The following is an 11,635-nucleotide window of genomic DNA, read 5'->3' on the forward strand; positions in this document are numbered from 1 at the left end:
TTTACTATTTCTCGTTTCCAAAAAGTTGCTCATATTTTATATATAATGGATAATAAATAATGAATAATAGATAATGGATATTTAAAACATTAATACATCTCGTTTCTCGACAAAAAAAAAAAAAAAAAACATTGAATGAATAAACTGATTGGTATGTTAGACTTGGAATTAATAGCTGTGGACACTACAGCAAGCGTCTCTTAAATTGTCACTCCCAAAATATATAATGTAAAATTCAATTGGTTTTCTGCTTGTATAAAAGTCAGAAACTGCCAAACCTTTTCCTGGTATTTACCTCTGAAATCAAGCGGCAATTTCTTTCTCCTTGAATCTCTGTCTTTTGTCGTACGGCTAGATCGAGGTACTCCAAGTGAGATAAAAAAAATGGCGTTTATGTCGTTCGTTGGAAGAGTATTGTTCGTCTCTGTTTTCATCCTCTCTGCTTGGCAAGAGTGAGTTTTAAATTTGTCATTATTTCTTCTCATTATTGAACTGATTCTTAACTTTTTTTCCTACAGATCTGGTTCTTGTTACTCATCTTTATCTTTTTTTTTTTTTTTTTTTTTTTTTTTTTTTTTTTTTGCTATTCTTTTAGTGCTAGATTGTGACCCAATTAAGTGATTATTGGGTTTTTCAAGTGGTGTAACTTTTATTTATATTTTGAGGAGTTTTGAATTTTTTCTATAGTTACTTTGATTAGGTTGTCCTTGTTGATTGCATTTGATGTTGATCTATACTTGATTTGGAGCTTTAATATTTTTGTCAATTGAATTTTTGTTTTGTGTTAATTTCCTTCGTATTGTCAATGTAGCCAGCTACCTGTCTTGGATTTTACTTAAAGTAGAGGCCTAAATGTTTGTCGATTGATTAGAGTTCTTGTTATCGTAATATGGTAAATAGAGGGCATAAATGACAAGGACCTAGATCCCCCATTACTATGTTGTTCTTCCCCCAGGTTTCTTAGTGAATTGACTATGAATGATGATGTTTTTTCGTTCAGTTTGGCCAATAACAACTCAAAATTGTTATTAAAATCGCGTTTCAATTCTTCCATTTGTGTTTGCATAATCTTGACTTGATCCCCCATTGCAGTAATTCTTTTATATAATGATTGGATGGGGGGGGAGGGGGGGGGTGGGCTGGAGTTTCTTTGTTTATTAAAGAAAGGGGAAGAAGCAGGAGCGTAACTCTCTGATACCAGTGTTAATGATCAGATCCAATTGATCAGTACACAACAGTCTGTTCTTTAAGATGTCCTCAATGGCCAAGTAACAAGAATATGAGGGAGATTGAGACAGAACAGAAGTGAAGAGAAAAGAAGAGAAGAGAAGAGAAGAGAGAAAGAGGAAGGATTGGTTTGTTATTATTTATGAGAAAACAATTAACATGCTATGCTTTATATACATCCTAAAAGCATTACTAACAACCTTTCCCGCCAAAACAATCACCCTAACAGAATTAACTAACTTTAACCAAAAACAGAAATAACAGCTATTCAAAAGAAAATACAATAATGCCCTTTATCTAAAATATTACTACAACGGTTCTAGATTAGGTTCGACCAAACCCATCCTCACACCATTTCCTTCTTTTATTTACCTTTGACTTTGCTCTTAACTATCAACTATCCAAGCTCACCCTTCACTGTTATCTGTTTCTCCTTCATCATCATCATCATCATCATCATCATCTTCTCACTTGTATTTTACTCGCCATTGTTGTATAGTCAAGGTATGTTCACTAATTCTTCTCTCAATTTTGTGTGATTCATGCTATGCATTCTGGGAATTTACATTGAATTTTAGTTTTAAATTGTAATTCAATCATTTGTTGTGTGTTACCTCTTTAATTCAAAGTTCAAAGTTCAATGGGAATGTTTGTGCACAAATTTCGTTGTTGATTGTTCATTTTGTTGAACTCTAATGCTATGTATCTAATATGTAATGATTCAATTGCCAGATGAGTGAGGAATTAAATTTTCTCAAAATTAGGATTTTTAATGGTGGTGGTTTTAGAATGGATCAATTACCAACTACAGCCTTCAAGTTTAGTCATTTTTAAATAAACAGCCAAAAGTTTTTTTTTTTTTACAAACAACAGCCTACAAGTTACCGCACTCGATAGCGATACAACCACTTCATCGGATGATCTGCTAAATGATGTTGACCAAGGTAAATGACCTTTGAATTTCAATTAAATTAATTAATCTAACCTAATTTACTCAATTATCCCCAATTAAATCCTTCTTTCCCAACCTCTCTCTAACCCTACCCAATCACCGCCATTCTCCCACCCCAATACCACAACCACCGCCACCACCATTAAAACCCCTCCTTCATTATTATTGATCTCTACAACAATTTTCTCATCAAAACAAAATTCCTCAGAAAAACCCATTAATCAAAATTCATCCCATCTAAATTGCCAGAATGTTTATGAACTGGATCCAAATAAAATTTTTTGATTGATTTCAAAAGAAAAAACCCTTAAATGGATTTTTCATTTTCATGAATAACATCAACTCATACTTGTAAATATAACTCTCAAAAAAATTTATGTATTCTTCAATTAAATCAAAGTTGCTATTAAAAAGTTAAAAAAGATTTATGTATTCTCGATAGCAACCCGCAACAGCAACAAATTGGCGGAAACTGTACCACTGCTTGCTGTTCAGATCCAAGAAGGGAGAGAAATGGGAGTACATCTGGGTTCAAAAGAAGGGATTTCAATGAACAATTTGAGGAGTTTCTAAAACAGTAGAATGAAATGAGGATGTTGTTTGAGAAGGTTAAAAGAGGAGCATATTTTGTGCAATTGAAGAACAACGACACAAGGTTTGAATGCGCACAAGGTTCAGGTGTCCTAGTAAAGAATCAGGAAGGAAAGAAAATAGTTGAAACAGGAGCGATTTTCGAGAATTTGAAGAAAGGTAGTAGCATTTGGGGTTGTTTTAATTTGGGTTTTATTAAAGAAATGGGAGTACATCTGGGTTCAAAAGAAGGGATTTCAATTGAACAATTTGAGGAGTTTCTAAAACAGTAGAATGAAATGAGGATGTTGTTTGAGAGGGTTAAAAGAGGAGCATATTTTGTGCAATTGAAGAACGACGACGCAAGGTTTGAATGCGCACAAGGTTCAGGTGTCCTAGTAAAGAATCAGGAAGGAAAGAAAATAGTTGAAACAGGAGCGATTTTCGAGAATTTGAAGAAAGGTAGTAGCTTTTGGGATTGTTTTAATTTGGGTTTTAAATAATGTTTTGCATAATTTTTTTACCAAGTTTGTTAATCTTAGTAAGTAATTGAAGATATGGAATTCATGGTGAATAATTCAATTACTGAATTGGGTTCTTTAATTCCTTTTCTCTCTCCCATCTCTTTCTCCCCCTCTTATAAAAACCATGAACTGTCAATGGTGTTTGAAATGGGGTGGAGAAAGGTGTTTTTTTTATCTCTTCTGTTTTTATTCAACGTGTTTTTCAAGCGTCAACAAACCGGAATGTTGTTGTAGGTGATCTAAGTTCTGTTCCAAGTGCGTTTCGGCATGAACAACCTAAGGTGAATTCGATGGTATGTTACGCTTTTCATGTAACAATGAGTGAAACTATTCACTCTAGGAGATTTATCATCAGTTATGGACACATTACCTCCTTGATCTCGTCATTAGTGGATTGAAGATTAAGGAGACTATGGTGCTCATCGGAGAAATTGAAATCAAGTTTCTTCTCATAACATTGGATACGTTTCCTGACATCCACATACTTCCCAAAAAGTTTTTATAAGACTAAAGAAAAATTGAATTGATTTTGTCAATGTAGGAACAACTTACTCTTATGTTGCATTTTGTATCTAGCTGTTGTCAAGACATTGAAACATTTAGAGCATTCATCTAGTGATGGTCATTGGTTTAAGCGAGACGCGTTCCTATTTTTAGGGTCTGGGTGATCCAGTTTTGGGTCAAAAAAATGAATAAGCCTGTGTTTGGGTCAAGGGTTTTCAAACCTAGACCCAACCAAAACGCTCTCTTTGGACCCATTTAAGATCCATACCTGCTCTAAACCTGACCTACTATACAATCTAAAATCAAGTTCGTTCTAAACCTATCTCTATATTTGCTTGGACTCAATTTAGACTTATCTACAACTCATAGACCCACTTTAGTACTAATAAAACCTTTAAAAAGGAAAGCCTCGCTTTCTGAATATTCGTCTATATAAAATCAAAAACAGAGTTTTACAATTATAGGATAGGCTATATGTAGCCTTGTCTTCCAATGACTCTTTCTCACCGTTGCCTACTAATAACCTTCTTGTCAGCTCATCTAACAACTATCTACTGTAAATTTTTTTCACAAATTTTAATTAACAAACTTAACAAATAACTATAGTCAATTCTTCTAAGAAACTTTAACTAACAAACTTTAAACTAACTGCCAACTCATCGAACAAATAACCTATTGTTGGTTTTAATCTTTAATAATTTTTGAATAGAAATTTGACAACTTTTACATTGAAGCTTCTATAGGTGTGTCTGACATCTTGTCTAGCCATCCCTATATGTGATTGTTTAGCAATGTACTTGACCTTGCACAACTTGGGCCATGTGTTGTAGTGGTTATTGCATCATTCTGGTTCTTGCTTCCTTTTGTTGTACACTATATCTGCCGTTTTAGGGTTTGCTGGTTTTCTCCTTATTCTGATCCATCTGTTGGAACAACCCCTCCCTTAAACAGTTAATGTCTCCCTATTATGGATTTGTATTTGGCCTCAAAGTTAAATGTTTATAAGAACCAACCCATCTAGCACGTCTAGTGTTCGATTTTTTCTGTCCATTAATGTACCTTTTAGACTCTTATGAATAATAGAATTATTACTGGATTAAGAAGCACAAAAGAAAAAGAAAGAAAACTGATGAAGGAACGATAGAGTTATGCATGATGATTTTAAGTATCAAGAGATTCCAATAAGAGGCACTATTTCATTATTTGTTTGTGGATACCCATTACAAAAGCATTCAGTACAATATGTAGTGTACTTCCTAGGACAACTCATCGAATCTATAACAAAATTGTTCCTTCCAGAACAATTTATTCCATCAACCAAGCACAAGCATCTTTTCAATCATGACTTCATTAACCACGTATAGGCATGTCATTAGCCTCATCAATGTATCTACGACATCTTCATTGCGGAATTGTTGCTTATGCGTCCTTTGGTAGGTTATCACTTCACCTGATTAAATGGCATAACAATACCCCTGATTTAAGGCTCAACTTGTCCTCAAGATGAAATTTAGGAAAACGGTTGTTCGACAGTGCAGCATCCTCCCAAGTGGGTTCGGAATCTGGTGCATTCTTCCAACTTATCAGAACCTCTAGCTATCTAACTCTATTGTACCTCCATTGATGCTTGGGTGTCATCACTGATTCCACTTCCTTAGTGAGCTGTATTGGAATCTCCATTGCTATGATTTCCTGTAACTTGTTGCTAGCTTCTCATTGTACCTTCAAGCTAAAGTTTTCAGCCTGTAATAAATGCATCTTCCCCAATTACGAAATCAACTTCCCAGCGTTGCTCTACGTAATCTAGTATGCCCTTAATTACTGAAACTTCAATTCATCTAACATAGCATCACACTCCTTTAACATAGCTTCTAAGCTACCTATTTTATTAGTTTCATTCCTAACCCTTCCCAGATGAGGAGGAATTTTTCCTTACAACGCTTGAAAGAGGCTCATTTTGATGGAAGCATGAAGAGAAGTGTTGTAACTATGTTCCGCCCAATGCAACCAAGTCATCCACCTCCATGGCTGTCCACTGATGAATGTCTTATCGACTATACCTTGATTGCCCATTGGTTTGAGGATGATCGGCTGAACTTCTCTTAAAGACACTCCTTGAATTCGAAAAGTTTCTCTCCAAAACATACTCATAAAATTTTAATCACGGTCAGAGATAATGGATGAAAGATAACAATGTAGTTTCACCCTTTCCTTGATGAATACATAGGCTACTATGATTGCGGTGAACGGATATTTGATTCTGATGAAGTGACTATACTTAACTAGGTGATCCACGACCACAAACATTGTGTCCTTGCATTGTGACTTGGGTGATCCACGAAATCCATCGTTATGTGCTGCCATACTTGATTTGAAATAGGGAGAGGCTATAATAATCTAGCTCAATTCATGGTGGAATGCTTTTGCTGTTGACATACTCCTCAATTCTTCACATGCTCCAGAATTTGTTTAAGCATACCTTCTCAAAACCAGTCCGAAGCAATTATGGCGTATGTTTTGTGTTCTCCACCATTCCCCCAATAGTCGAATCATGGTATTCCTTCAAAAAGTCATAACTCCTAATTAAGTGATACATGTTAGGCAATACAAATCATCCCTTATACCATAACTAGGCCTGTTCAAAAAACCCGACCTGGTCATTTTTTTAAATTATAAGGTATGGGTTGGGTGCCCGACCCACCTTAACCGAGTCGGGTCATGGGCCGCAAAGTATTTTTAGCGGGTACCCGATGACCCGTTATTGAAGGGGCAATTTTTTTAAGATCATTTCTATGAGTGATTCTACTCATATTCGTGTAGTAATAAGAGCTAATATAAGTAACTGCTTCTTACACTCTTATATAATCCTGCCTTGGACCTGGAGTTGAATTAAGGCATGAAGTTCATATTCATTTGCTTCATTTGTGCAAATAAATTAAAATAAAAATAATATGGTATCCTGCAATATGTGTTGTGCACTCTTACTCACTAAGGCATAAAGAGGCATACTGCATACTGTCTAATACATTGATGACAAAGAAATAACCTTAAGCCTGGTGTTGAAACAAAGGCTTCTTGGACTTGTAAAGATCAAGGCTTAGTTGTCTATTATATCTTAATTATTTCCTTGTTTTTTGTTGGCGTCTAGTCTTTCTTTTTGGAACTGGGTACCCGGTGTCCCAACTCGATTTATCTGGGTACCCGAAATCCGGGTACCCAGATTGATTGGGCCGGGACATGGGCTGTTAAAATAGGTACCCGACTAACCGGGCACCCGAAACGCCGGGTACTTGCTATAGAACACCCCTAACCATAATTGACCTCTATTTACTGAGAAATGGATGAGATCTTCTTCCCTTTCTAGAATTGTTTCTTGAGTAATACGAACAATGGGTCTTGGTTGACAATTTCATCTAATGCTTGCCAATCAATCTATTTGATGCCCCTGGATTATATATTATGTTGAAACCAAATCCCATGAGTTTAGTCACCCATTTTTGGTACTCTACCACCACTTTGGACTACAATGGTGAGAGTGTCTATTCATGATGTTTGATTTGCAAAATAATTATAAATCTTTTGATGAAGATAGGGGGCTTAAAATTGATCTTCCAGAATTTGGTGGTGGTCATGATAGCGAATCATTTCTTGATTGGCTAAAGCAAATTGAAACCGTGTTTGAATATAAGGAGTATGATGATCAAAAGAAGTTTGAATATAAGTCTTAGTCCTTGTGCTGTCCCTGCCCTTTTAGTGACTAAGAAAGATGGCACTTGGAGAATGTGTAGATAGTAGATCCATAAATAATATCACCATCAAATACCGTTTTCCTATGCCTAGGTTGCAAGATATGCTTGATGAATTAAGTGGAGCCTTAGTCTTTCCAAAAATAGATTTAATAGTTATCATCAAATGAGAATAAGGGAAGGGGATGAATGGAAAACTACTTTGAAAACAAAACAAGGGTTATATGAGTGGTTAGTGATGCCATTTGGGCTTTGCAATGCTCCAAGTTCTTTCATGAGGTTAATGAATGAGGTTCTCCGTCCTTTTCTTAATAATTTTGTTGTAGTTTACTTGGATGATATTCTAGTGTATAGTAAAAACAATGAAGATCATATTGTGCATTTGAAGAGGTTGTTTGAAAAAGTAAGGGAAGTAAAGTTGTATGGAAAGCTTGAGAAGTGTTTGTTCATGACCCTTAGTGTGTCATTTTTGGGATACATTATGACTAGAGAAGGGGTGCAAGTAGATCCAGAAAAGGTTAAGGCAGTTAAGTCTTGGTTGGCTCCAACCAATGTGCATGAGGTAAGGAGTTTTCATGGGCTTGCTTCTTTCTATAGGCGGTTCATTAGAAACTTCTCTTCTATTATGGTTCCCATTACCAAGTTAACAAAAAAGGGTGAATTTGAATGGAGTGAAAATGCTCAAAGGGCTTTTGATAAAGTCAAATACATGCTTTGCAATGCACCTATACTTGTTCTCCCGGATTTTAACAACGTGTTTGAAGTAGAGTGTGATGCAAGTGGGGTTGGAATAGGGGCTGTCCTTATTCAAGAAAAGAAGCCAGTAAGTTACTTTAGTGAGAAGTTAAATGGGGCTAAATTGAATTACTCTACTTATGATCGTGAGTTTTATGTCATAGTTAGAGCTCTTGATCATTGATTTCATTACCTTAAACCAAAACCCTTTGTTCTTCATTTTGATCATGAGGCTTTAAAATTCGTAAATGGGCAACAAAAACTTAATAAAAGACATGCAAAGTGGGTAGAATTTCTTCAATCATTTACCTTTAGCTCCAAGTATAAAGATGGAAAAAGTAATATTGTAGCTGATGCTTTATCTCGAAGAGCATACTTGCTTTCTATGGTGGATGCTAAGGTTTTGGGTTTTGAACAACTCGAGGAGTATTACAAAGATGATCCTGATTTTGCTAATGAATTTCCAAAGCCATCGAAAGATTATGTTGATCAAGATGGTTATCTTTTTAAAGGTAACAAGTTGCGTGTTCCTAAGGGTGGCATTCGTGAATTGTTGGTAAGAGAAGTTCATAGTGGTGGATTGGCTGGTCATTTTGGCATGCAAAAGACTCTTGATATTCTTGGTGAGCATTTTTATTGGCCAAGGATGATCAGGGATGTTACTTTAGTTGTGGAGAGATGTGCTACATGTCAAAAGTCGAAAGGGGATTTCACAAAGGGGCTTTATACTCCATTACCTGTTCCAGATTCTCCTTGGGAAAGTGTTAGCATGGATTTCATTGTAGGGCTGCCGCGGACTCAAAGGGGTAGAGATAGCATTATGGTGGTGGTAGATAGTTTTTCAAAATGGCTCATTTTGTAGCTTGTAATAAAACAGATGATGCAGTAAATGTGGCTGAATTGTACTTCAAGGAAATTGTCAAACTACATGGCATTCGTTGAAGTATAGTTTCGGATAGGGACTCCAATTCACTTTTGGAGGACCTTATGGAAGTTGGTTGGTACCAAGTTACTATTTAGCACCTCTCATCATCCCCAAACTGATGGGCAAACCGAGGTAACAAATAGAACTTTGGGTGCTTTGTTACGTGGTCTTGTGAGCAAACGCAGAAAGATTGGGACATGAAACTAGCCCATGCGAAGTTTGCTTACAATAGGGCTCATTCTTTAACTACTTCTCGTTCTTCTTTTGAAGTAGTATATGGAGTGAATCCATTTGTGCCTGTTGATTTGATTCCCTTGCTAAAAACTAATATGGTAGAAAAAGATGCAAAAAAGAGGGTGGAAACCTTTCAAAAAACCTGTGAGCAAGTAAAGAAAAGAATTGAGGAGATGAATAAAAAATATCAAGAGAGAGCAAACAAAAAAGGAAACAACCTATATTTAACCCTGGGGATTTGGTTTGGCTTCATTTGAGAAAAGAGAGATTTCCTAAGCTTCGCAAAAACAAGCTTATGCCTCGTTCTGATGGTCCGTTTAAAGTACTTGAGAGGCTAAATGATAGTGCATACAAGATTGAACTTCCTGATGAGTTGATGGGTGTTAGTGCTGCTTTCAATGTGGGAGATTTGTCACCGTACTTAGATGATTCAAGTTTGAGGACAAACTCTTCAAAAGAAGGAGAGAATGATCCAAGATCAAATACGTTATCTCATGAGCCGATTGCTTTAGTTCTTGAAGTACTTGGTTTTAATCCTTTTAAATCTGAATTTGCTACATGTCTAACTTGGGTTGAAGATTAAGTGAAGCTACATATATATGTTTTTTAAAGTCTTTTTACCACTTAAATCTGATTAATTAGCTACTGCATGCTTAGGGAACAACTTAAATCAGCCTAATGCATTCTTTGGAGGCTATTTAATGTTGTTTTGTGAGTTCCAATGCTTGGTCCTCATGCTTGGACGTCCCACCTTGATTTCTCTTTCTTTTTAGCTTCCTTTTGCTGTTGTAACTCTATTTAAAGAGAGCTATTCATGAATGAAAGTTCAGACTTGTTTTATGAATCAACCTTTGTGTTTTCTTCTTGCGTATCTTTGTGTTTGTCCAAAGTTAACAAGAGTTCTTTAATACTTTGAGTGTGTTCTTGAGTGTTAAACTAGGGGAGATTGGGTTTGTCTTGTCTCTAGCCTAAATCCTATTGCATTGAGTTTGTTCTTGTGCTTTGGTTGTCCTATTTTCATTCAAACATACATTCTGTCCAAATTACTTCTTTCTTTTCTTTTGTCCTTCTCCTTCTTTAATCATTTAGGAAGTCTTGAATTAGCATTTACATCATGTTGGTTCTTTCCTATGGACAAAGACACCTTGGTTTCACTTACCAAAGACGCCTTTTCCTCACTGATCAAGGTTCACACCCTTGGTTTTCATGGATTGACTGTGTTACCTTGTTTCACTCACAAATAATAGTGCATAGGCTAGGAGTTGCAATTGCACTTGGCAAGCCTCACTTTCTGAATATTCTTCTTTATAAAATCAAAAACTGAGTTTTACAATTACAGGATATCACCTTGTATTCCAATGGCTCTTTCTCAGCCTTGCCTACTAACAATCTTCCTGCCAACTCATCTAACAACTAACTGTCAATTCTTCCAACAAACTTTAAACTAAGTGCCAGCTCTTCTAACAAATAAGCTATTGCTGGTTTTAATCTTTAATAGTGTTTTGATTACAAGTTTGACAGCTTTTACATAGAAGCTCCTGTAGGTGCGTGTGACATCCTGCCTAGCCTTCTCTGTATGTGATTGTTAGCAATGTCCTTGACCCTATGTAGCTAAGGTCATGTGATCTAGTGGTTAATGGGTCATTCAGGTCCTTGGTTCCTTCTGTTGTCTGTATTTGTGCTGTATCCAGGGTTTCTTGGTCTTCTATTGAGTTGGTTATTTCTGTTAGGTCTTTGTGTTCATCAACCAACCCTGCTGTGCTACAAGGTTCTTCTGATTGTTGTGCATCTTGTTTCTCAGAGTGTGCACTGCTTTATTGGTACTGTATTTCTGTGGCTAAGTTGTCATTGTCCTGCTTTTCTCCTTGTTCTGATCCGACTATAATTGGATCATTTTGATATGCCCTTCAACATCCAAATCAGCAGTAAGCTTAGCTATGAATGGCTTTATGTCAAAGAGAATGCCTTGGGTAGCATAAGAGCCTTATCACAACAATCTATAGATAAGAACCGGACAATATAGATTCTCTTCTCACCTTATCAATCTGAAAATCCTTCCATATTTTTCTAACAAAGCCCTCAATTACTGAAGTAGTTGGAATGGCACCCAAACAACTGAATTCTTCTGATATTCAATTACATCTTGAATATCCTCCGATTCATTTAGGACCATTTCCTTCATTACTGCAGGTTTTGGAAGAATCAGTTGTCCTTCACC

The 11,635-nt window shown here is 36.1% G+C and overlaps 1 protein-coding gene across 1 annotated transcript in view; it reads left to right on the forward strand.

Moving 5' to 3' along the window:
• Positions 1-205: 205 nt before the first annotated feature.
• LOC130825485 (uncharacterized) overlaps positions 206-11,635 on the forward strand; it is a 13,262-nt gene continuing 1,832 nt past the window's right edge. Inside the window, exon 1 of the mRNA XM_057690737.1 lies at positions 206-452. Coding sequence (XP_057546720.1) covers positions 385-452 — 68 coding nt within the window. The 5' untranslated portion in view covers positions 206-384. The remainder of the gene's footprint in view (positions 453-11,635) is intronic.

The sequence above is a fragment of the Amaranthus tricolor genome, chromosome 10 (assembly GCF_026212465.1).
Source record: "Amaranthus tricolor cultivar Red isolate AtriRed21 chromosome 10, ASM2621246v1, whole genome shotgun sequence".
Taxonomy (NCBI): domain Eukaryota; kingdom Viridiplantae; phylum Streptophyta; class Magnoliopsida; order Caryophyllales; family Amaranthaceae; genus Amaranthus; species Amaranthus tricolor.